Source organism: Sorghum bicolor, chromosome 10 (assembly GCF_000003195.3).
Source record: "Sorghum bicolor cultivar BTx623 chromosome 10, Sorghum_bicolor_NCBIv3, whole genome shotgun sequence".
NCBI lineage: Eukaryota > Viridiplantae > Streptophyta > Magnoliopsida > Poales > Poaceae > Sorghum > Sorghum bicolor.
The window spans coordinates 6,931,349-6,957,867 of record NC_012879.2 but is presented as its reverse complement, the minus strand read 5'-3'; the positions used below and the strand labels follow the sequence as shown (position 1 = coordinate 6,957,867).

General features: G+C 50.0%; 2 protein-coding genes across 2 annotated transcripts; one reads left to right on the top strand and one right to left on the bottom strand.

The window, feature by feature from the left end:
• On the top strand, positions 2,282 to 6,531 carry LOC110431068 (predicted GPI-anchored protein 58). The gene is made up of 3 exons (XM_021449760.1): positions 2,282 to 2,703; positions 2,790 to 3,220; positions 6,434 to 6,531. The coding sequence occupies exons 1-3, from the start codon at positions 2,282 to 2,284 to the stop codon at positions 6,529 to 6,531; spliced, it is 951 nt and encodes a 316-aa protein (XP_021305435.1).
• Positions 23,876 to 26,441, bottom strand: LOC8077351 (homeotic protein female sterile). Its single transcript, XM_002436642.2, has one exon. It carries the CDS (start codon positions 26,085 to 26,087, stop codon positions 24,141 to 24,143), a length of 1,947 nt encoding a protein of 648 aa, XP_002436687.2. The 5' UTR covers positions 26,088 to 26,441; the 3' UTR covers positions 23,876 to 24,140.

Here is a 26,519-nt window from a genome sequence, read left to right as displayed (position 1 = left end):
GATCAAGCCTCGGGCTTGTCTCGTAATGGGCCAAGCCTCCTGGCCCAAGTCTAGCCGTAAGGGTATAGGAGTTTATACCCCCACAGCTAGTCCCCGAGCACCATGTATTGTGATGTAACACGCCGTCTTGAGCTTCTTCGACCAGTGAGGATTGACATCTTCAATAAGCAGGAAAGTCGCCAAAATAGTTGCAACGGTATTTTGACCATCTCAAAAGATAGTTGATCAACACTGATATCGAAGAAGCAGGTTGTTCGAAGAGTGCATGGTGCTCTTGAGAAAAAATATTTCTTTTCTCGATGAAGTGTGCCCACTGTACTTTTATGAAAAGCACAGTCTATCAATTCTGCAAGCACATTCACCGCAAGGTGAAGTGTGCCCACTTAGTCCCCGAGCCTGGTAGTAGGTGACATTGACACTTGGTACCGATGTAGTCCCCGAGCTTGCTGGAAGGCGAAAAAAAATTGAAGTTACCAGTCCCCGAGCATATCATGCTCGTTTGCAATCATATAGACTAATCGACCAGTCCCCAAGCATATAACGCTCGGTGATCGGTACAGTCCCCGAATTTTCAAATTGTGGGCTGGTCGACCAGTCCCCGAGCGTATAGTGCTCAGATTGGTCGGTGCAGTCCCCAAGTCTCCAAACTGGCAGACTGGTCGACCAGTCCCCGAGCGTATAGTGCTCGGTGGTCGGTGCAGTCCCCAGGAATCCAAACTGGCAGACTGGTCGACCAGTCCCCGAGCGTATAGTGCTCGGTGGTCGGTGCAGTCCCCAGGAATCCAAACTGGCAGACTGGTCGACCAGTCCCCGAGCGTATAGTGCTCGGTGGTCGGTGCAGTCCCCAGGAATGTCAGTCCTCCACCAATTCTGACTGTTATTTTGAAAAAAGCATCTTGCCACATTAATGTGTGATGTGACGAGACATCCTGGCATATTGTCAGATGGCTGCGTGAAAAGGTGCGCCTGGTAACTATGCAGCCGCTCTTTGCGCGGTTCAAGAAAAGGAAACCACCAATTATACAAAAAAGCCGCCGTATTAACTGCCGGTAATTGTTGGAAACCGAAACGCCGCATCCGCCGCTGGGCCCGCCCACTTCCCAAGAATACGGGAAGTGGAAGAGGTGGAGCTGTTGCTTATAAAAGCTTGACGTTACACCCGTAATCTTTACCCTACCTTTGCCTTCGAGCTTTCCATTCTTGCCATTCCTGCCTTCTGCAACCACCACCAGTTCTCCCAGCTCGCAGTCGTTCCCGCAGCATCAATGGCGAAGAGTGACTCCAAGAAAAGGGCCGAGCTGATGGCAAAAGAGAAGAAGTCCCGGAGCAGCACGAGGTCCCTCAACGACCTCGTCGGAATGGGGCTACTCCACAACCAGGAGCTCGGTGGCTGGAGGGCGCCGGAAGGGGAAAGCTACCCCGACCCTCGTGCAGGTGAGATCGTGGTTTTTGAAGATTTTTTCAAAAGGGGCTTTGGGATTCCTGTCCATCCTTTTCTCCAGGGCCTTCTTCTTTACTATGAGATCGGGATCTGCAATCTGCACCCGAACTCAATTCTTCTTATCTCCACCTTTATTCATTTGTGCGAGGCCTATGTTGGGATAGAGCCGCACTTCGATCTTTTTCGTTATCTGTTCTGTCTGAGGAAGAAGGGAGCAGTTGGAGGCTCCAAGATTGTAGGTGGAGCATACCTCAATCTACGCGATGGAATGAAGAACCGGTACCTCAACTGCCCATGGAACACTTCTCTCACCGAGTGGTACAAGAAGTGGTTCTATATCAGGGAAGAGCCGGGCAGCTCCACGTTCTGCGACGTGGGCCACATCCCCGAGAAGAGGGTCAGCTGGAAAGATCGCCCAGACTTCTCCGGTCAGGTTGCAGACCTGATGAAGCTGATCGACTGGTCCCGTTTAGACGGGCCAGGGGTGGTCGGGAACTTTATTGTACGTCGGGTGATGCCCTGTCAGAGGAGGGTACACTCGGCGTACGAGTACGCGGGGAGCCAGGACCCGACCAGGATGAGCCCCGATGGTCTGGAGAAGACGGAGGTGCAACAGCTGATGAACGAGTTGTTCAACTTTACGGATGACAACCTCATTCGAAGCAGTGATCGGGTGCATGCCTTCAAGCTGGGGCGACCAGCTCCAAAGGTAAACAAATAGTGTTATTGACTGGTATTGCTTTTTGAGTACTCGTCTGCCTAGTTTATGACTTGTCGATGGTTCTACTGCAGATTGGAGATGTTGACCGGTGCGCAGTGTATGTGTCACTGGCACCTGGTATGGAGAATCCTGCGAGGGTGGACCTGCCAGAGGACGACGCTGCTCGGTGTCATCAATACACCAGCCGCGAGGAGGAGCAGAACCATCCCGCCCCGACCACCGAGGACAAGGTAGCAGGGAAAAGGCCACTGGCAGTGGATCCGCCCCCTGCGGAGGCACTGCCGGCAGAGAGCAGCCAGACGCCGAAACGTCGTTGGCTCGTCAGGATCACCGACGACGACGAGGAGGAGGAGGCGACGCCATATTTGGTTCGAAGGCCGCGTAGTCGTCTGGACGTTGTGCCAGCCACTGCTGGTCGGATGACCAGCGACCCGCCTGGCCCACACGCCGAGCCGACGTGTGTTGGAGAGACAGGGGCAGCGGCGGCGGCTGGTAGGACGAGGAGAAGGTTCTTCACAGCAACGCACAGGCGTTCCGATCTGTAAGTTGCTCAATCTCACTTTTACGCTTCATCCTATTTTTGTTATTGCTGCTTTTGACATTGGTTAAATGTCACATTTTTGTTAGCGCGGCATCGGACGTCGACCCTGACCACATTGCTGGCCAGAGGACGGCTGAGCCCGTGGCTGTCGTTGGAGACGCCGTGCCACAGACCACCCAGGAGCATGCCAAGGAGCAGCCCGCGACGACGACCGCGGCTGAAAGTGCCGAGGAGCATCCGGCCCCGGCAAGGGCCAGAGCGGGCACCCCTACAAGGGACGGAGAGGCTGCGAGGACGCCTCCCCCAAGCAATGCTGTGGAGGAGGAAGGTAGAGCTCCAACCCCCCCGCCAGCTGAAGAAGGGAGAGTCCCAACCCCGCCCCGAGCAGGCGCCTCTTCACCAGTAGGCTCCCCTTTCCTGGATCAGGGTCCAGTGATGCCTGCGACCACGGCCGGGGGGAGTGCGGAGGGCGAGGAAGCCCGGACGGCCTTCGACGATGAAGTGGAGGAGATCCAAGGTCGTCCCCAAGACGGCCGCCAACACGTGTACGTGTGGCGCCAACGTGGGGACCACTTCATTGGTCATGAGGAGCTCGCGGAGACGGAGGAGGCCGCGAGGGTGGAGCGCGCAGCGAAGCGGCTTGTGGACGAAGTTAAGGTAAGTGGTCTTTTGCACTGCTCAAAGTTTATATGCATTGTTTCTGGATTCAGTATGTATTCTTCTTGTAGGGCGCAATGAAAATGGCGAAGTACCGGAAAAGGTGCTTCGACCAGATTGAGGGCATCGTGGCTGAGAACAAGGCCCTGTCCGCGGAGTTGGACCGGCTTCGGTCGGAGGCCGAGGAGAAGACGGCCGAGATGGGTGCTCAGGAAGAGCGCCTGCTCGACCTCAATCGGCGATTAGCTGACAAGGATCGGGAGAGAAAAGGTTAGTCATGTGTTCCGAGCAGTTGTATATAACTGTGTAGTCATTTTTATTGACCAAAAATTGCCCCTGCAGACTTGGAGGAGGAGGTTGCACACCTCCGGCAAGAGAAGGAGCGGCTCGACCAGGAGCTTGCCGGGGCGCTGGAGACCGGGCGCCGAGCTGGCGAGGAGCTAAGCAACAGGAATCGGGAGTTGTTTGGTGAGAACCGTGCTACCCCTTTTTTCTTTGATTGCTCAACGTTCCTTTTCTTATTTGCAAACTGACCTCCTGCTTGGTTTGTAGTGCTCAAAGTGAATACCAAGAAGCACTTTGACGAGCTGATTAAGGACCGGGACTCCTGGAAGGCCAATTGCATCAAGCTTTGGAAAGGAGTGGCCCCGAGCTCCCTGAAGACCAGCCTCGCGCGCCGAAGCTGACGACAGTCGAGAAGGCGCAACGGGCGTGGGACTGGCTCCAGCAGTTCGTCAAGGACGCTGGGGAATTCGCTGGTGCGCACGTCCTTAGCATGGTGCGCACCCACTATCCCCTGGTCGACCTATCCCGACTGGAGAGAGGGTACCCCAAGGAGGTTGGTCCGCAAGAGGCAGACAACCTTCGTGCTGGTCTACTTGACCTATTGTCGACGGTGATCGGCGACATCAACCTCTGTGGGACGGCAACTCCCCCCGACCAGCCCGGGTCAGATAGATCGGCCAGGGAGTTATCGGGAGCTTCCATTGCCGGAGATGGGCGGTCGACGCCTGCGGTCTCGACCAGCCAGGCGCCGGTGGCCCCGACCCCTTCGACCGGGCAGCAAGGCCGAGCGGGTGATCAGCCCGAGCAGTAGGCCTATAGAGTAGTCTGTAAAAATAGACTAGGAACCGCCCAGAGGTGTGTTTATTGTAAACTCTGTACATAAAGTTTGTAATAAAGTTTGATTTATCATGACCATGGTTTTGAGCGCTGTAATATTGTCTGAGTGATGTATCACTGAGTTGGGTTAATAACTCTTAAGGACTTTCGTCCTAAAGGTGGTTGTTGCACTTTGTCGAAGGCTCTGCATATAAAAGAAGTACATAGGAAGAAAGAGAAAATTTATTATTGCTGATCATAAGAGATTTACAAATAAAATGTACTAGAACTTATGGGTAAAAACGCCGCAGGTTGTTTATGTGCCAAGAGTTAGGTAGACGTGTTCCGTCTGGGTACGCCAGTATGTAAGATGTAGGGCGCGTGACTTCTGCGACCACAAAGGGTCCTTCCCATGGTGTGGATAACTTGTGCGTTCCCTCTTGGCTTGTTTTCCACTTGAGCACAAGATCACCGACCATGAAGGAACGGTCTTTGACGTTCCTGTTGTGATACCTCCTAATGGCTTCGAGATATTTTGCTGTTCGAAGGCACGAGAGTAGGCGCTTTTCTTCCATGCAGTTGATTTCAAGCTCCCTGGCGATGTCAGCCGAAGGCTGGTCGAAGTTTTCGACTCTTGGAGATACAAAAGTTACATCCGACGGAAGCATTGCCTCGGTGCCGTAAACCATGAAGTAGGGTGACACGCCCGTGTTGCGACTAGCCTGTGTTCGGAGGCCCCAGACCACGGCCGGTAACTCTTTCGTCCAACGTCCCGGTGCTCTGTCGTTTTCTGTGTACAGCCTTTTCTTCAAAGCATCGATAATCATTCCATTTGCTCGCTCTACTTGACCGTTGGCCCATGGGTGAGCTACTGATACATACTTTATGACTATGCCCCTGTCATCGCAGAAGTCCCAAAATGTAGTGCCAGTGAACTGAGTGCCCAGGTCGGTGATTATGCTGTTGGGAACCCCATATCTGTGTATGATTTGGTTGAGGAATTCCACAGCCTTCTCGGAGGTTGCTTTGACCAGTGGCATGTACTCGATCCACTTCGAGAATTTGTCGATTAACATGAAGACGAACTTGAAGTTACCGGGGGCCGGCTTAAATGGCTCGATCATGTCCAGGCCCCAACAGGCGAAAGGCCTGGATGATGGGATAGTTTGAATCTCGTGAGCAGGCACGTGAGTCCTCTTGGCAAAGAACTGGCATCCTTCGCAATGTCGGACCAGTTTCTCGGCGTCGGCGACCGCAGTTGGCCAGTAAAAGCCTGCTCGGAAAGCCTTCCCGACGAGTGTTCTGGAGGTGGCGTGGTTGCCACAGGATCCGGCGTGTATGTCATCTAGGAGCTTGATGCTGTCATCTTGGGATATGCACTTGAGCAATACTTTGGAATTTGCGTTCTTTCGCATAAGTTTGCCATCCGCCAGTATGTAATTTTTGGACCGTCGAATGAGGCGCTCGTTCTCTGTTCTGTCTTGAAATCCCAATCCATCAGATATATACCTGATGAAGGGGGTGCGCCAATCACGGCTGCTGGTCGCCGGAGTGGTGTCGTCTATGAGCATTGCCTCGTTGGATTGCTTGTCGATCGAGTCTATGCCCACACTTGGCGCGTGGATGTCCTGAACAAAAACGCCCTACGGAATCTGGGCCCGAGATGATCCTAACTTTGACAACGCATCCGCTGCCTGGTTCCTGTCCCGAACCACGTGGATGTATTCTATGCCGTAGAAATTGGATTCCCATTTGCGGATTTCTTTGCAGTAGAGGTCCATCTTCTCATGGGTTGTGTCCCATTCCTTGTTGAGCTGGTTGATGACTAAGGCAGAGTCGCCGTGGACATAGAGGTGTTTGACTCCCAGTTCGACGGCTAGTCGTATGCCATGTAGGCATGCTTCGTATTCAGCGACGTTGTTTGATGCCGGAAAGAGGATCCTAAGGACGTAGCATAGTTTGTCCTTGTTAGGGGACACGAAGAGTATCCCGGCGCCGGCGCCGTTGATGCTTAAGGAACCGTCGAAGAACATCGACCAGTGGTCGGAGGTGTCGGAGACGGAGGGCTGATTGAGGTCCGTCCACTCTGCAATGAAATTGACCAGGGCCTGAGACTTGACGGTGGTGCGGCTCTGGAAATCCAGGGAGAATGGGCATAGTTCCATTGCCCATTTTACAATTCTACCGTTGGCGTCCTTGTTGCGCAAAATGTCCCCCAGAGGAAAACTGGTGGTTACGAGGACCCGATGACCGTCGAAGTAATGCTTTAGCTTTCTTGACGTTATTAAGATAGCGTAGATGAGCTTCTGTATCTGAGGGTACCTGGTATTGGACTCATTTAAGACTTCGCTTATGAAGTAGACTGGTCTTTGGACTTTGTATACGTGGCCTGGCTCGTCTCGCTCGACCACAATTGCCGTGGAGACAACTCTATCAGTTGCTACGATGTAAAGGAGTTGGTCTTCATTGGGCCGAGGTGCTGTGAGAACAGGCGGTGAGGTGAGGAAAGTCTTGAGCTGGGTGAACGTAGCGTCAGCTTCCTCTGTCCAGGAGAATTTTTCCGATGCCTTTAAGAGTTTGAAGAAGGGGAGGCCTTTTTCTTCCAGTCTAGAGATGAAACGGCTGAGAGCAGCCATACATCCGGTGAGCTTCTGGATATCCTTGACATTTTTAGGTGGTCTCATGTCGAGCACTGCTTTTACTTTTGAGGGATTCGGTCGTATGCCGTCGCGGCTGACGACGTTGCCGAGTAGTAGACCGGAGGGGACCCCAAAGATGCACTTTTTGGGGTTAAGCTTCCACTTGTATTTATTTAGTGCCTTAAAAGTTCGGTCTAGGTTGTCGATTAGAGTGCTTGCTTCCCTTGTTTTGACGACGACGTCGTCTACATAAGCCTCGATGAGGTCATCACGAATCTCGTCGTGGAGGCACTGCTGAATAGCCCGTTGGTAAGTGGCTCCAGCATTTTTAAGACCGAAGGACATGGTCGTGTAGCAATACGCATCGAAAGGAGTGATAAAATATGTTTTGATCTGGTCGTCTTCCTTTAGTGAGATCTGGTGATAACCAGAGTAGCAGTCTAGAAAGAAGAGGAGTTCGCATCCGGCTGTTGAGTCGACCACCTCGTCGATGCGAGGGAGACCAAAAGGATCTTTAGGACAGTGCTTATTGAGATCGGTGTAATCAACACACATTCTCCATTCATTATTCTTTTTGCGTACAAGAACCGGATTGGCGAGCCAATCGGGATGATACACTTCTTTAATAAATCCGGCTTCTAGAAGCCGTGTTATTTCTGTCCTAATAGCCTCCTTTTTGTCACGAGCAAATCGTCGCAACTTTTGCTTGATGGGTCTTGCGGTCTTCGAGACGTTTAAGGAGTGCTCGATCAGGTTTCGTGGGACGCCGGGCATGTCTGCGGGTTTCCATGCGAAAACGCTCACGTTGTCCCTTAGAAACCTGACGAGCGCGCCTTCCTATTTAGGGTCCAGGTTGGCCCCGATGAGGGCCGTCTTCTTGGGGCTGCCGTCGACCAGCTGTACTTCCTTGTGCTCTTTGGACTTTGAATTCTTCCTCGCAGTCTCCTGCTCGGGTAGTCGGAGCTGGTCGAGTGGGACCTGTGCAGCTTGGGCTACTGTTTCTGCCATGCAGATTGAAAGATCAATTGCTTCGGTGATCTTGAAGCTTTCCTCCTCGCAAGTGTATGCGGTGTAGACATTGCCCCTAACAGTTAGGATGCCCTTCTCTGTAGGCATTTTGAGGACCACGTATGAGTAGTGTGGAACTGCCATGAACTTTGTCAGCGATGGTCGGCCCAGTATTGCATGGCAAGTTCCATCAAAGTCGGCGACCACAAAGTTGATGAACTCTGTTCGAAAGTGGTCGGACGTTCCGAACTGGACAGACAGTGTTATCTGTCCGAGGGGTACTGAGCTTTGACCTGGCAGGACTCCCCAGAATTGAGCGTCGTAACGCTTTAGCTGTGTCGGGGTTATCTTGAGAGCAGGCAAGCTGTTGCGAAAGAGGATGTTAATGGAGCTTCCCCCGTCGACGAGCACGCGCTCGAATCTGATGCTGTTGATGCAAGAATTCAGGATTAGAGGGAAACGTCCTGGCTCCGGGATGGCGGCCCACTGATCCTTCCTGCTGAAGGAGATTTCCCTATGCGACCAGGGAGGAAATTTCGTATCAGCGATCAGACCATCTGTGCTGTCCACGTTGAGGCAGGCTCTCTTTAGGAGCTTTCTTTCTCGCTTAGACTCGATGAAAACTTTGCCTCCGAAGATAGAGTGGACCACGTCGGTGGGATTGACATACTGGTGTCGTGGGTCCCTGTCATGGTCCTCGTCTTTGTCTTCATGATCGCGCCCGTCTTGTTTCCCGTTCTTCTTGGCGGGATCGTCTTGAGCAGCCCGCCGCGTGTAGATGCTTTTGAGGACACGACATTCTTCCATCGTGTGATTAGACTTGGGGTGGAGTTGGCATGGTCCCTTCAACGTCTTGTTGTAATCTTCCTGGTAGTCCCGTCGCCCGTTGGGGCGTTTGACCGTATTCACCTCGTGGTCGTGGTCGCAAGGGCGCTTGCCCCTGAAGTCATCACGATTGTCACGCCGCCTATCCCAACCTTCTCTGTGGTCGCGGTTGTCGGGGCGATGATGGTTCCTGTTGTCAAAACAACCACGACTGTCGTCCCGTCGAGGAGGCTGGTCGGGACCTCTCGCATCGTCCCGGATGAGCTTTTCTGCATCATCAGCGTCGGCGTAATTTTTGGCCGTGGCAAGGAGTTCAGCCATCGTGGTCGGCCTTTTGCGCAGTAGCTTGTTCCTCAATGCTTCGTGGAAACGTAGCCCTTTGATGAAAGCCGATATGGCCTCGTCGTGAGAAATTTTCGGGATTTTAAGACGCATATCCGAGAATCGTCAGATGTAATCGCGCAGAGGCTCGTTTTTCCTATCCCTTATTCTCTCGAGGTCGTATTTGTTCCCGAGCTGCTCGCAGGTAGCGATGAAATTGTCGATAAACGCTTGGCGCAGTTCTTTCCAGGAGTCGAAAGAGTCCTCGGGCAGGCCCAGGAGCCACTGATGACCAGCCTGGTCGAGGACGACTGGGAAGTAGTTGGCCATGACGTGCTCATCTCCTGCTGCTGACCAGACTGCGATCTCATAGAGAGTGATCCAGTTCTCTGGGTTTTCCTTGGCGTCGTACTTTTTGAGTTTCTCGAGCTTGAAGTTGCGGGGCCACATGACCTGGCGAAGGTGTGAGGAAAACTGTCTCAGGCCTGGGGGACGGTGCGTGGCATCGTACTCAATGCGCCGCAGGTTTTCATGCACCGCTCTTTCCGTGGCGCGCCTGTTGATGCGGTCCCGGGTGTCCTTGGGAGGGATGTTGTATCGTAGATCCCTGTCCTGGTTTACTTCCTGACCACGCCCACGATTCTGCCCGTGGTAGCTGCCGACGTCCCGACCACCGTTGCCACGCCGTGAATCCTTCCGGCGATTATTGGGGGAGCGGCTACGGTGGTGCTCGCTGGGTTGTGGTGAGGTCCAGCTGCGATGAGTCTGCTCGGAGGAGACCTCTGTGTAGGAGATAGCTTGGACTCTTTTGAGTAAGGTGGTTGTCTGTCCCATCGCGGCGATCAGATGTGCGCGTACGCTGGATCGGACACCCTAGCACTCGGGAGTGTCAGGGAGTCGGTCTAGGTTTGCCATAGCAACAGCTAGGTTAGTGCTTGGCGTTTTGTAGACTTGCTGATCTCCGACTATGTCGAAAGCGTCACTGAGGTTATGCGGTGGGAGCTGTCATTCCTCGTCCGCGCGTCGCCGAGCACGGTCGGCATTACGCTGTTCGCGGAGCTGCCTCTGCTCGTCTGTCTCTCCATCGACGACCGGTTCGTCGTTGCTGACATTGAAGACGAGATCTCCCCGCCAGGGCGGAAAGACCGGGAAGCGAGAGAAACCCGGAGGGTACGGTGGTAATTCCAGGTCGTAATCTTCGCCCTCAGAGTTTATAACCTCGGTGGGAACAGATCTGGTGCTGGAGTTTGTGCTGGAAGCATGGTCGTTTGGTAGTTCTCAGATCGTCACCATGTTGACATGGTGACGAGCTGGTCGACTGCTCCGTTTTGGCAACCAACCCGCCCTGTTAAAAAGGGATTGGATGTGCCGTGAGTAGTAAGCGGCTGAGTTGTTTAGCCCGTAAGGAGAACTTTGATCTGGGTCTGCCTTGAGTTCAACGAACCGCCCTGAGGGGGTGGAAGTTATTGTCAGAGACGTCCCCAGCCGTTCGTGTGTGATGACACGAGTTGGCCGGCAGAAGTCGAAAGAGTCCGTTGGCGCGACTTGATCAGATTGGCGCGATATCCCATCTACTAGTCGGGAAGCTTCGAGGAGCTTGAGATCGGCGCGATCAAGGGCTCGAAAAAGGTCCGAGCCGTCGACCTTCTTTCCCTTGTAACGAGGGAGCGGTGGTCGGGTGCTCGGTGTCAGCGTGGTCGGAGTCGACGCCGCCGTCGTCCCAGATCGGATCTGGGTTTCTTCCGCAGCCGTGGTCGTGAGACCGCCGCCATGAGTCGTCCACGTGATCTGGCCGACGGTGAACGTGAGGCCTTCAGGCACGGCCGCGGAAGCTGGAACGATGACCATCTTGTTCGCCGAGAGAGCTGTACGCACACCCCCTACCTGACACGCCACTATTGACGAAAGCTGGTCGGCAGTCTACCTTGGGGTATGCCCACGGTAGTAGTTTATCGGTAGACGGTGCGCAAGCTACGAACTTGATGGTGACGCAAGACACAGACAAGTTTTTTATCCAGGTTCGGCCGCCGTGTGGGCGTAATACCTACGTCCTACGTCTGATTGTATTGGATTGTATTGAGAGAATAATGTGTCCTAAGGGGGGTCCCTTGCCCCTCCTTATATAGTCCGGAGGGCAGGGTTACAGATCTGGAAACTAATCCTAGTTGGTTACAATTGCCATAGATAGTTCGATATCAATTCCTATTCTAACCGACTAGAATCCTGCTTGATCTTCACGTCTTGTTTCCTTGCGCGAAACTCCAGGCAGTCGGATCAAGCCTCGGGCTTGTCTCGTAATGGGCCAAGCCTCCTGGCCCAAGTCTAGCCGTAAGGGTATAGGGGTTTATACCCCCACACATGGTGGATCCGTGCAAGGTATGTCCTCCTCCTGGATCTCCCAGCTAGGGTTCCAGCGAGCTCTTCCTCTCATCTTCCCCAACTCTAGCGGGCTTAGAAAGGGAAGTTTTAGGGAGGAAGCCATGTCAGGTGGTGGGGACGACTGGAGGACGGTTAGGGGTCTGACGAAAGTGTTGGCAGTCGAACCAAGTCGGGGCGGGCGCGTTGCGGCTAGGGCGAGCTCTAGCAATGGGAAAGGCGCCCCACGTCCCCGGTGCTCCAGCCAATCCCTACGCGGGGCGGGGGCAAGGGTGAGGAGGAGCACGACCACTAGGCAAGGAGGAAGAAGGGGGAGGGAGGAGGAGCACGCGAGGTTGAAGACGGACACAGTTGTGCATAGTGGCCGACTATAGTTTAGAAGTGTCTAAATTTCTTCTTTATGTAAATACTTCCAATTGCTTTTCCAAATTATATCTATCAGCCCATTCACTAGAGGTCAATTGCTAGTGCATCCCAATTATTGATTTTATTAAGAAGATTACTTTAATCTTTTTTTGGTCCACCGATTCTCAGTAGGTTCAATCCTTTCCAAATTTTTGTGATGTTAACCAGGCTCCTATGCCAGTTATCAAGAGAATGGCCATTAGGCAACCGAAGGTGCTCAGGCTCATCTTCCAAATCTCGCTGAAGGGAAGGATGATAGTAAAATACTCGTTGGGTTCCAGGGCCCTAGAGCATGAGATGGATGCACTTAGGAGGCCCATCAAACGGCCTGGTATGATGATCGCACGTGTACAACGGCCGAAAACAAATTGCAGTCATGCATACAAAACTGGAACTGCAAGACAGTAACAATGTATCCCCTCAAAAAAGGATAGTATAACACACACACACACAATCCACTCAAAACACGCCACGACAGCGCCGGGCAGCAGACGGAGCGAAGAGCCGGCGCACGGGGTCTCGCCTAGCATGTTGGAGCTCTGCTCGCATGTGTACGGCATCCGTTCCTAAGGGAGCGAGCTCGTGATGTGCGGCGGAAGAAGGCGCTTTCGTCGCGTGCAGAATAATGTTTTTTGGCCGCCGGTCGCGGGGACTACTCCGCTAGAACCGGGGCGACGGGCGTCTGGCGCTACCCTCCGTGGCTGTCGCAGGCGGCCATTATTGAATTGCGGGCGGAGCTCTCAAAATGGCATGATAGGGGGGCCGCGCTGGCGTAGCCTCACAGGCGGGGCCGCCGAGGCGCCATAGAAAATTGCCGAGGAGAGGAGGACCGGCTGCTTTGGGCATTGCTCGGTCAAAAATTTTAGGTTTGGTTATCATACATTTTTTTATATTTAATAATTATTTTTGAATAATAGGCTAATTAGATTTAAAAGATTCATCTCGCAAATTACACATAAATTATATATTTAGTTATTTTGTATCTATATTAAATACTCTATGCAATACGTCATATGATTCGATGTAACGAAAAATCTTGACAGATTTTAAAAAAATTTTGTGACTAAATCATGCCTTAGGCCTCGTTCGATTAGAGCAAAATGAGGTTGGGATTCCTTCCAGAAAGTTAAAGCTTATACTATAAGGGTCGGTTCGTTTATGGGCTGGAATGGCCTCTGTTCCGAGCTTAGAATTATTTAATATTTTGTACTGGACTAAAAATATTCCGAACCGTTCTAAGCCACAAATGGCTAACCGAACAGGCCCTAAATTAGCTAACAGTTCCGGCCACGAATCCTTCCATGGAGTCATTCCCAGCGAAACGAACGACCCCTTAGGCGAAAAGTTGCTGGAACCCGGCAGCCGCTGTGAAAAGACGACGCGAGCAGCAGCCGAGTAGCGGCATGCCATCGCGGGACCCGTTTCACACGATGACAACGTACGAGGCCAGCCACACCACACACATCCCCACGGCCACGCCTTGTAGCGAAAACGACGGGGGTGATTGGGTCCCTCCGTTCGTGGTTTGCGCTCGAGCGGCCGGACAGGATGCCGCCACTCGTTGGGCACAAGCGCACTATACCGTCGCCAACCCGCGGCGTCCTGCAGGCACCGACACGTTGCGGGACATCGCACCTCTTATTTTATTCATTTTCACTGGTTGAAAAGAGAGAACATTTCGCTATTAACATCCAGTGCCCCTGAGCCACATTTGGAATGGCCTGATCTAGACCGACCTGGACCTGACGGTTAGGGTTTATAGCAAGTGTTAGTTTTCCCAATCCCACTCCCACGATATGCGTCCACTCCACTCGTGTACCCGTCGCGCCGCAATCCACTCTAGTTCCCGCCGCATCGTCGTCCACTCAAGTGTCCATCGCCGCTGACACCTCTAGCCTCTGTCGTCGTCCTCTATGGGGGGCTAAGGATCTGTAGCAACCCCACGAGTCCACGACCAGAAGATGAAGTCCCCCCACCAGGATGAACGCGCAGTGCCTAGGTTTTTCGCTGAGGGTGCTTCAATTCAAATGAATTCCAAAAGGGTTAGTTTTCTTGAACCCGTGCTCGTTCGATTTGTATGCCTATGGATGCGTTAGAAAGATTGCGGTTTGAAAGCGTTTAGTTTGGATCTCGTGTTTTTTCTTATTTAGGATGGATCCAACAGCCGCATGTAGGGTGGTGATTAGAGTGCCCACTTGATACCTATGTAGAGCAAAGACTAGACGGGCTCGATGTGGTAGACAAGGATACTATCAATTGGATAGATTTTGAAGGATCAAGCACTGAAACATGACGTTGCGCTGCCTAGCTATCCCGTGGTCCTCTCCTCTCCTCTCTAACCGGGCCACTACTATCTATCCTCCTAGTCAGGAAAAGGAAAGGGCCCCCCGAAAGGAAAAAGGTAAGCTAGCTCACGAGTCATTGAGTGGAAGTCACACAGGGGTGGCATATGCGCACCTAATGCGGACGCTTACGACTTGCAAGTGTATGAACAACAAATCAAATATCACCGACATGGCCATATCGAATAAGAATTTTTTTTCTCCTGAAAGCGAATCAAAAAAGGATAGAGTTCTGATTGCAACATAGTAAATATAAATAGTTTGTTTGGGTTCAACACTTCCGAGCACGTATTAGGTGCATGGTTGGTTGCCACTGACACGCATGGGCAACACCCGCGCCAAAAATACGGCGATGAATTCGTTTGCTCGACTTTCGGCAGCTCATGGCGTCAAAATACACAGGAGTTTTGTGCATGCGGTGCAGCATGCTGCAACTACCGCAAGCAACCAAACGGTTGCCAAAAATATGGCGCATGCCGTGCGGTGCGGCAAGGTGAGGCTACGGACTAAATGCGCTCTGGATCTGTCCAATGCAACATCAAAAGAAAACTCATTGCTTGGCACAATATCAACAAATTAAGACAACATTATTTCTCATCGCCTCTCCCACATGGCCCCTGGTCCTCTATCTTACCATCGCCATCTATTTTTGTCATGTAAGAGATCCCAAAATGTCATTTCGTACAAAATTTATCCTAGAATTTATTCGCAATAGCCATTTTGTTTATTTTTTAGGTCTTATAGATCACCCAAGTAAGACATGAAAAAAACTAGAACATATGTGGTTGTGGATGTCACACACAAGAGTTTAATAAGTATTGTGGCGGAATCAGATTGTAATCTCTTAGTGCTTGTTTGGCGGTATCCAATGCCCCCAACCCCTCCCAGCACATATGGATTTTGGTGGATAGAAATGCAACTAAACTAGCATTAGATGGTTTCCAATGTCATGCTAACTTTGGTAGTTGTCCTAGTCTCCCTTGTCTGTTGTTATAGTAAAATCCCGAGTCAAGAGTTAGAATTGCATTTAGAGTCCGGTTTCTGCCTCTAGGCTCCTTACTTATGTTTGTGCAGACATTTGTATTCTTATTCACGAATGCAAATGAGTTTACTCGGTTCAGAAAAAATAGAATAGATGTCATACTTTGACTTAGACTAACAAAAGCGATACAACCTATGGTTTGTGAAGTTTGATTGGGCATGTGGAAAAAAGTAAATTATAGCCACACAAGTTAAGCTTTTTTTTCTTACCAAAATTTGCTTGTCACAATTGTCATGTACTAGGAATATTACGTGTACACCTTGGCAGACCCATTATCTGTAGGCGGCCCTAGAAATACACTTTACTACCATTGAGTTTGATTAATGTTGTTGGGACAGAATGTCTTTGGTTCCTAAAATTCTCGTCGAATACTTAGAGCCAATGCGTTTTGTTCTTGATCTTGTCTCGCCTAGCCTTATCTCGACTGACAGGGTGGGACCTTGCGTCAGCATTCTTGGATCCTCATCATTGGCCGTGTTCTGAACCGACAGTGATATGAGCCCCCCATCACTGCCGGTTGTGTATTGCCGGTTCAAAATCCGGCATTGATGGGGGATTTTTAACTGACGGTGTTATGAAGAACTGGGGTAGTGCTCGCCTAACCAACATAGAAAATGAGAAGCTTGCCTACATCAATGAAACAAGCCAGATCTTGCCAGCACATGATCCAACGTGCCTAGACAAACTAAACGTGTTCTTAGACTTCCCTGAGTATGAACATAAATGTGGATTTCTTGTTGCGTTTAGCGAACCAGTTTTCACTACTAAACTTTTGATGTGGAACTTTTGTCGCATTTAGCGAGTCAGTTTTCACTACTAAATTATCATATGTTAGATTCACCGCCGCATGAAAGGAACAAATGCAGTCATATTAAGCACATCTTTAAACAAAATTATCATTATATATTAGGTTCTCTTAGAGGCGCTTAATGATGTAGTAGTTTTTCTCTCCTTAAATAGCTCTGTAAGAGCAATATGCATTGTACATGCCCTTATATGAAGAACATATAAAACCGCAAGCCGTGACATAAGAAAACTCGATTATTACAAGAACAATTCTTGCTCGTTCAAGAATGACAACCCTAACTTTTAGCTTGTCCAATGGAATGACCATCGTTTTAACAGTGAAGTGAGCAGAAGTCTTTGACCACATTCCTAAAGCAAACTAATCTCTTTTATTAGCAAAATAAAAGAGAAAACAATTAAAATACTCTATTTCCTACAAGTACTAGGATATGTTCCCATTGTTTCTTGCCTACTTGTATCAATCAATCTACCATCTCCTAAGTTTAAATCATACAATTAACTAAAACAGGAGTAAGAAAATGAAACTAATAGTTGACAAACGAAACTAGTAGAACACTCCTCGCTCATTCTGGCACTAAAGCCCGATGTTGATGATACATAAGCTCAGTGTGTGTCAAGTGTCACTTGTAATTCTAAGTTGTAATAGTGTATCAAAAGTGGAAGTGTTTGACCGACACACCCAAAAACCTGTTGCCATTTTCATCTGGTGTGGTGTGGTGTGGTGTGGATGTCACACACAAGAGTTTAATAAGTATTATGGTGGAATCAGGTCGTAATCTCTTAGTGCTTATTTGGTTGTATCCAATCCACCTCGATCCCTCCTAGCACATATGGATTTTTGCGGAGGCAAGCGCTGCTGTGCAGGAGGCATGTTGAACCCAGATAAACTCTTGAGAAGTGTATGATTAAATGTTGGCAAGTACGAAGCCTACAAGATGCATGACAACTATGAACTTCTTGAGTCCTTGCGCAATGCTTTGCAGGACGAGGAAAGTGGAATTCAGACTCCTTATAGGAAAAGAGGTGATCCAACAGTTATTGATTCGGTTTTCATCGAGACGTGGTCCTACGTATATTGTCAGTCTACTTCGGCTTTCCATGAACACTTCTGAGATCTCTCACTATCGCTGACATGAAAGGAGTATCCATGCAAAAGTTCTACATCATCGCCACAAGCAAGCAAGAGTCTCAAATCTCAACCTAATAAGAATGCTGCTACTAAATTACTTTCAGTAAGCGAAAATAATAACCTGGGAATGATTTGGTTCTGGACAAAACACTAGACCCTATGGAAGGATGTGACTTGGTGAAATAGCGACTAGACCATCTCACACATGATCCTACGTAGGTAGGCACTTCACTGCAAATAACAGACGCAACCATGTTAAGCGTCTTTAAAATGAAATTATCTACAAAGTTAGTTGATAAATGAAACAAGCAAAGCACATTCTAGTACCACAGCGGGATCTTATTACTCAGGACGATACATATAAGGAAAATTGTGTCAAGTGTCACTTGTAAGTTGTAACAGCGTGGCAAGTGGAAGTGTTTGATCCACGCACCCAAAAACCTGCAGTTGTTTTCATCCAGTGTGGTGTGGTGTGGTGGTCCGTGTGCATGAGGCACATGGTGTGGTGGTCAGTGTCACATTTAACAAATTGTTTTTCACAACTAAACATTTAGACATGGATTCCTTATCGCACTTAGCGAGTCGGTTTTCACTACTAAACTTTTAGATGTGGATTTCTTGTTGCATTTAGCAAATCAATTTTCACTACTAAATTTTTAGATGTGGATTTCATGTCGCATTTAGCGAATCTACTAAATCTTTTGGATGGGCCACTTTGCTTGCTAGAATCAACAAGGAACAAACGTGAAGCACTTCGCTAGCTACCCATATGGTGCTACCCACTGGCATCATGATATATTCTTGCATAAGCAAATTGCCATGTGGTTACATAGTGTGGGACATGGTCATTGTTTTTATCTTGCCGGACTAGCACCTATTGCTATCTGGTATTGGTATCTTTTAGATGCATATATCTTTCTATCTCTACCCACAATCGCAAGACTACTACTTCGGTAAAAAAAATCGCAAGACTACTAGCCCTCCTATCCCTTAGAGTTCATTTTGGGTTGTTTAGGGCTTGTACAATACTAGACGTTTATGGGTTCTTAGGCTGTTTTTTTGGCAGCGTGGAGTTTAGCACAAACCAGATCAGGCGTTTACAGCACTTCATGAAGCCGCGACGCTTGGATTGTCTCTCACATGATCCTACATAGGCAGGCACTTCGCTTCTACATGACATAGGGTGTGTTTGAGACGCTGTCTACGAACCACATGGTGCGGTATGTGTACTGTGAACATCCCACTGTGGCACAGGAAACACAGCTTTCACTTCATTTTCACGGCACGGATGCCATGTGCAGTGAAAAGAATTGCTCGTGTCGCACGACATTTGGCATGATTCTTCTCTTGTTTTGGACACCACCACAGAAAACGCGAACCCAAACACACACATATGCAACCATGTTAAGCGCTTTTAAAACAAAGTTATCTAAAGAGTTAGTGGATAAATGAAACTAGCAAAACACTCCTTGGTCATTCTTGCACTGCAGCCTGATCTTATTACTGTGGACGATACACACATAGGTGGTGTTTAGATGGGGTTGGGATAGGGATAGGGAAATATAGTTGTGTAAGAAAGAGTGGGTATGGGTTAGGGATGTGATGTTTTGTACCTATACCCAAGTTTGGTTATCCATATGGTTTGGGTCAGCGAAAAGTTGTGGGGCAAAAAAAGTAACACCTCCTCGCTTGTGATCCCAATCATCTCGTCGTCCCTTTCATTTTGCTCATCCCTGCTGTCAACTTCTGCCCCCTGCTTGGCGTACAGTGGGGCTGCTGTGGAGTGGCAATCCTACCGTTGCTCCGGTAGTGTCGACGACAAGACTGTACACTGGTTCAGGCGGTTGCTACTCCACCAATGCATGCGGCGATGTTGGCTAGGGCTTTGGCAGCACACGTGGTGAGGGTGGCTCGGCCTCTTGCATCATGGGCAGTGGAGGCGGCTGCAGCTCCTACTACAACGGCAACGCAAGTGGGGCCGTTCTCCATGCCCTCGTCCCCATCGACGACAATGGTGTGTTCCGCCTTTCTCTATCCAACAGGTTCGCAATCTGCAGCCTTTCTCAATCTAGCAGACAACCGCCAACCAACATTTGGTGCTCCCCTGGTGGACGCAGTCGATGAGGCTGGCGGCCTTGGAGACACAGTTCACCACGAGCACCGGGGTAGGGGAGTGCGAGCCCGCCCTCATGGTGGAGGCAGCGAGCGCCAGGAGGACGCATGCCACGACGAAGGCAGTAGCATAGGAGGTGAGGGCCATGAGTCAGTGCCGACACTCTGAGCTTCTATCATGGCCACAACCTACCCTTCATGGTGGGATGGGATTGGTGGGATTGAAACAACTTATTTTTTTTTCTTTCCCATATTCCTTTCCCTTAAACCAAACATGGGATCAGATTTTTAGCACTTTTTATTTTTCTATCCCACCTACCATAACCCACAATCTAAAAGCCACAAAGTTGTGTACACTTACAAGTTGTAACAGAGTGGGAAGTGTTTGATCTACACATCCAAAAACTCACTTGCCGCTTTCGTCCAATGTGGTATGGTGGTCACTGGTCCATGTGCGCGAGGCATTGTGGCAATCCGCTGCACCCCGCTGTCTGGCACCCCCACTACCATAATCCTCTAACTGGCTGTGGGGCATTGTCGTCCTCAAGGTGACACCTACTCTCCACCAAAGCTTGAGTTCCACATCCCTCGGCCCCCCTACGCTCTGATCTCTTTTTTTAACCTGAGCCTGCCCTGCTAAACTCGATTTCCTCTTGCTAATTGTGGTATAGCACGTTGGCTGCAACTAATCAAGGTCACACTCCCCTTTGAGCGGAGCTCTTAGTCTCCTCCTCCCTCCTGTTGCTTCTGCCTACCGCTACCACTGCTGCCCGGCTACCCATGTTCGTTTGGCTGATAAGCTATGATAGAAAGTACTGTTGGTTGATTTATTGTGAGAGAAAAACACTGCTGAATGGCTGGCAGATTCAGCTACTTCAAAGTTTAAAAGAGCGGGCTATTGTAAATGGCGGTAACTTTTTTTCAGCAGCTGTGTAACTATAGCGGTGCTATAACGGTGTTATGACAGATAGCGTTTTTTATAAAAAAATACATGAAAAACATGAGTAATTGATGAAAAAGATATGGTAAATATGAATTTCAATGAATAAAAATGTGTTTCCATAAGTCTAGGTAACATTACTAGATACCAATATGACATTACAATATAGTTCATAAAAACTTAATTGTCCAAAATACCAAATTAGTTGCAAATAATAAATAATAATCTAGTCTAAGATGAAGTTTTGAGAGTCACCGTAATAGCGGAGAAAGTTGTCATAACAAATGCAACTTAGCAGCGCTATAGCACATAATAGCGGTGAAAGTTGTGATAGCGAAAAAAATACAAATAGCTTAGTGGCAAGTCTGTCCACCAGCTATAGCACCACTATAGCCGGCTATTTTTTTCTCTTTTTTTTGTAGGGACCGCTATTTTTGCTCACTTTTGATAAGTTCGAGAGCACGCTTGGTGCCGGTGTCAGCAAGGACTTTGGCTTGGTGAACATGGGACGAGCTCCTGCACAACACCCTCAAGGCGATGGAGCTAGAGTACGTCGAGCCGCATGGGCCGAGGTGTCACGCATGATAACGAGCCAGTCGTCGTGTCGGGTCTGGAGAAAAGGATCCTGGTAACGAGAGTGTTGGCCCCGTGCTTTTTCTCGGGGATGCCAATCCCACGATGGGAGGAGTTCGCGGACTACATTGAGCGTGCGTGGGCCATGGCCAATGGCGTCATCGTGAACACCCTCGAGGAGATGGAGCCAGAGTACGTCGTCGGCTACACGGTGGCTAGGGGGATGAAAGTCTCGACCGTCGGACCGGTGTCGCTCTACCACCAGCGTGCCACAACACTAGCAGCGAGAGGGAACACCACTGACACAGATGCCGACATCAACACTAGTTGGACGCTGCAGGTGCTGATCCTGTCCCACGCTAAGGTGGGTGGATTCGTGACGCACTGCTGGTGGAACTCGAAGATGGAGGCCATCGCCATGGGGCGGCCGATGGTGATGTGGCCTCACTTCATGGATCCGTTCTTGAACTAGAAGATGGCCATGGAGGTGCTAGGCATCGGTGTCAATGTCGAAATCATGGAGCCATTGTTGTTCCAAAAGGTGGAAAAGGAGATTGTGGTCTAATGGAACATGGTGGAGGAGGCCATGAGGAGCATGTTGGGGTAGGGAGGAAGCAGAAGGGAGGAAGCAAGGGTCCCGTGAGCTGGCGGTCAAGGATAGAGGGAAATGCAAGAGGGAGGGTCGTCGCACCGCAACCTACTAGATTTGGTCAGGTGCTTCAAGAGTGTCATGGCTAAGACCACCAAAGGCGCGTAAGTCTCCAACAAGGAAGACCTAAAGTCCTAAACATAGCACGTATTTCCGGTTTTGGTTACGCATAGAAAAGGGTCACTCACCTATAACTTATCCCTCTCCAACAGCGACGCAAAAGCAGGGCTCCGCCCCAAAGCCGAGGACGAACGTGCGGTGGAGGACGCCACCGAGCTGTCTACCTCGCCTACCGCTGTGGCGATACGCATCCCGACGTGGAGGATAACTACGCAGCCAAGGACACCGCCGAGGTCCCGTGCGCCTCCTTCCCGGTCCTCATCCCTCCGCAGCGGATGACGGAGAAGACAAACACGGCGATGTGCATGTTCTCTCGGGCAGGCATAGGCTCCTACGACGGCTCCAGCACAGGCATGGCCTCGATGGCTGGTGGAGGGCACCGCGGCTCTAGCACATCTCCAACCTATGGTGGCGGAGGGTGCATCTCCAAGTCGCAGCCGGCACCAGCGCTTCCACTCACGCCGTAGCAAGTGGGCCACCTCAGCGGCACGAAGGCGTGTGCGGGTAGGAGGCGGAGTCATGTAAGGTGGAAGGTGAGTGAACCACCACCAAAGATTTGCGTAGTGAGGAAAGAGGCAACACTTTTTTGCGTATCCTTTGGACTTAGGCAAAATGGGTGATGCGTTTGGGTCACCTGTTGGAGGATGTCTTTGATAGCCAAAGCATTATTTGGGACACAATTTTGAGTTTGAGTCTCCCTGTTGGAGAGTCTAAAGCAACAGAGCGTGGTAAAGGTGTACTGTGGAGAAGGCGCTATCGGCTATATTTAATTGTTTTCTATTTATTACTATAGTCTATAGGTGAGTGTCAACACATTAATGTGGAAGAACATGTTTATATATGTGGATGGTACATGTGATATTCAAATGTCTAGGTCCTTCTGTCAACCAAATTTTCCATGCAGTTACACAGTCTTATAGTTATATTTACAATTAATTCTTGAGTGTAATTTACTGGACAATGTGATATAATTTGCGAATAACATAAATATATGCCATATTTTTGTAAAAAAAACTAAATTATTTTTATGGATTCTAGACATTAAAGAAATAAAAGTCAAATTATTTACAAATATTATTAAATTATTCAAAAAAATTATTTATAACTTTTTGAAAAATACAAAATAATCACAACTTGTGGTGGAAACCACCCCCACCTTATCCCTGCCCTTCCCTAACCTGGGCAACAGCGGCGGCTACCAAGGCTATGGCGGCTACCACAACCAGGGGGCAATGACGGTGGGTACCAAGGAAGGATACCATCGTCACTCAGGGCACGACACTGTTGCCGGCGGCGGGGATGCGGCTACGTACTCTAGCAATGGTTGCTCCCCTACCCCTACCACCAAGCCCATTGTCAGTTGTGGACATGAACTTGTCCCCGCTGCTACCAGCCGCAGCTTCCTCGGTGTCCATGGCGACGATGCAGATCCGATGAGATGGTCTGGCCGTGGATCCAGTGGCCACAAATTCGGTAAATGGAGGCCACAAAGTCATTCTTTTGACATATAGCAATACTATTTTTTCGTAAGTCAAGTGGGTCGTACATTCAACAGATACTGTCATGATATACTGATATCTATCATGATTTTAGAAATATTTGTACATGGCTTGATAACAAATAAATTCAAAAATTATAGGCAAGGACGATTATAGGAATATCACCTATAGTTATGCAAAAATATTTGTAGACTTCCCTTTTGGAGCCTATTTGGTCGATATTGACCTAGCAAGTAAAATATGCATGCTAGGTTGAGCGCATGCGAGTCATTTTAGTATGTAATGAGAGCTAGCAATGGGTCATGAGTTTTTTAACGGGCAGATTTTATTTTCGTAGGCATAGGTTTGGGATGGCAAAACCCAGCGGGTTTGTACCCGTTGCCTAATGCCCGACTTGGACCAAGTGTGTACGAGTAGATCGTATATCTCTGTCTACGAAATTGGCTTTGCTCCAAATGCAGTAGCATTATACGTGGGTACATCTGGGTCTAGGAACATATATTTTGTATTGCAATGCTGCGGACAGTTTCCCTTCAGAATATATGAATATTTTCATGCTTAGACTGCAAACATAGCTAGTCATATACAGCTTTCTCAGCATATAAGAGAGGTACAAGTATAACACAATGGCGCAATGACAACTGGTTTCAAGGCAATATTCTTTACATACATCAGGTTCACTAGACTGTTCATGCTCGATAAGCTTTGGTAGGGCTCAACACTCAACAGCATACAAATTACAACATCACGAGTACATCAGAAAGTACAGCCGGATTACATAAACACTAATACATTCATCATGTATGATTTGAACCTACTGTAATAAGTTTCCAATAGATCTTGGAGTATCTAGTGGCTCCTTTTCCATCTCCGTGGTGTGCTAGTGCTACTGCTACCCTGCTTTCAAGAAGAGCCCAAGTAGACTCTGCACCGGGCAGCCACGGCGAGCAGGAAGACGCCGCTCAGAGGTGACGGCGTACTCCACCGGGGTGGTGATCCCTAGCTGCTTCAAGTGTCCCGGGTGTATGCAGTCGAAGATGGGCTTCGCCTTCGCGTTCCTCTCCATCTCTTCCAGCTTTTCGTAGGCTCTCTGCCTCTCGCGCTTCTTCTCAAAATCCTTGGCATAGAAATGACCAATGGTGCCTTTTGCAGCCGCAGCCCTCTCGCGCTTCTTCTCAAAACCCTTGGCAATTAAATGACGAACAGTGCCTTGTGCAGCCGGCTGAGGCTTCGGTGGCTCGATATGGACGGCAGGAGGCAGGCTGCTTCTGAGGCATTGGCCATTGGTGGATACTGTACTGTTCACGGTTTCAGCAGACTTCTTTGCAGCCACCTGCTCCTCTTCTATCTCGCCATCTTCAAGTAATGAATTGTTGCTTCTTCGGCTGTTCCTGGTTTCAGCAAACTCCTCTTCAGTTATAGCACTGAGAATCTTGTGTGGCATTGCCATGGGAGAGGCGTCGGTCTTGGGAAGAACTTCAGGAGCTGGATTGCTTGTCACACACTCGTCGTCGGAGCCAGAGTCGCTGCTGTCGGAATCTGATGAATCGCTGCATGAAGATCCAGATGAACTGCCGCCGCTGGTGGAAGATCCAGACGAACTGCTTTTTGCTATTTCAACAAACTTCTCGATGGCAATAGGACCGGCATCGCCGCATATGTCGATCTCCTCCTCTGTCATCTCTCTGTCTTCGAGGATTCGTGGCGGTGAGCAAATGCCCTTGGCTGGCATTGCTATGGCAGATGCGTCGTCGGCCTTGGGAATGGGAAGAACGACAGGAGCCACATTGCTTGTCACGCATTCATCGTCGGAGTTAGAGTCGCTGCTGTCGGAATCTGATGAATCGCTGCAAGAAGATCCAGAACCATCGCTGCTGCTGGAGGATCCAGACGAGCTGCTGTTGCTTGGGCTTTTTGCAGTCTCAACGGTCCCAACAAGGGCATCGTCGCCGCATATGGCGCTGGCGCCCTCTTCCTCTGTCATCTCTCCATCTTCGAGTATTCGTGGCGGTGGCGGTGAACAAAGGCCCTTCTGTGCCACAACAGGGGAAGCATCGCCGCCGCATATAGCCGTGGTGGCAGTGGCACCACAATCCTCCTCGATGAACTCGCCTTCCTCGATGATCTCGCCTTCCTCTAGTTTACGGGGCGATGAGCGACTAGTGGATCTGCAGACGTTCATCGACTCCCCTTTCTGTTCAGCAAACTCGTCTAGCAACTTTTGCAGCTCGAACATGGCGGGGCGCGTCATGGATTCCAGATCGATCTCTATCTCGCCAGCCTTTTGATCTGTGTAACTGGTGCACTCCTTGTTCAGGAACTCAACGATGCGCGCCGGCATGTTCGACGAGAGTGACGACAGTCGAGTAACCAAGCTGAAGATCTCGTCCTGAGATATCCGGGGCTCGATGATCTCTACGGGTGGCATCATCCTCCTTTTCTTGGCACATGGAATCGGATCGGCCTTCGATATCCGGGGGGGCTCGATGTTCTCCACGGGTGGCGTCGCCTTCCTTCTCTTGGCACATGGAGTACGGTCGACCACCATGGCTTCTGATCGGGCTTCTGCGGCCAAGAAATGCCCGTCCTTGCGGCGGCGGCGTGCCGCGTAGCCCTTGTCGACATTATTGCGTACCACGAGCTCGGCCTTCCTGAGGATGCCGCGGAGAGCCTCCATCTCCTCGCCGAGCCTCTTCCTCAGCACCTGGCACGGATCAGGGGCGGAGAGCTTCTTCTTGAGCACCTGGCGCGGATCAGAGGCGAAGAGCTCGGCCGGAGCCAACTCCATCGTCTTCGAGCGGAGTTCGTCGCGCGCCGCGGCTCGGTGATAGCCAGGCATCTTCTTGGCGTCGCGCTGCTCGAAAATGGCGGCGGCCGGCGTCGCGCGTCTCGGCGGATGGGGAGGGAGGACGGCGGTGGCTGGCGTGTGGCGTGAGACGTACACGGGCTGGACTCGCCCCTCCGGATCGGGGTTTATAAAGAAAGCGGACCACAAACACGAATTGATTGTGATTTGTGTCCGACTCCGACACAAACACCAATAACCAGGAGGTGGTTACGCTGGCAAACGAAAAATTCTGCAATACACTAGTCTCCTCTTATGGAGAATTGCAACCCTAAGACCGTAGTGGATCAAAATCCATCTGGTTTGGCTCGAGGGCATATAAGGGCAGCACTACTCTCTAGTGCACATACTTCATTATGGAACAGAGGGACAACTAAACTATGGCACCAGTACAATATGGGCATTATGCAGTATTGACTCCAAATC

Coding starts and splice junctions, on each gene's coding strand:
- LOC110431068 (XM_021449760.1), top strand. CDS start 2,282: ATGGAGAATCCTGCGAGGGTGGACCTGCCAGAGGACGACGCTGCTCGG. Junction 2,704..2,789: donor ACGCACAGGCGTTCCGATCT/GTAAGTTGCTCA, acceptor CATTTTTGTTAG/CGCGGCATCGGACGTCGACC. Junction 3,221..6,433: donor TGAAGTGGAGGAGATCCAAG/GTCGTCCCCAAG, acceptor TGTCCTTGTTAG/GGGACACGAAGAGTATCCCG.
- LOC8077351 (XM_002436642.2), bottom strand. CDS start 26,087: ATGCCTGGCTATCACCGAGCCGCGGCGCGCGACGAACTCCGCTCGAAG.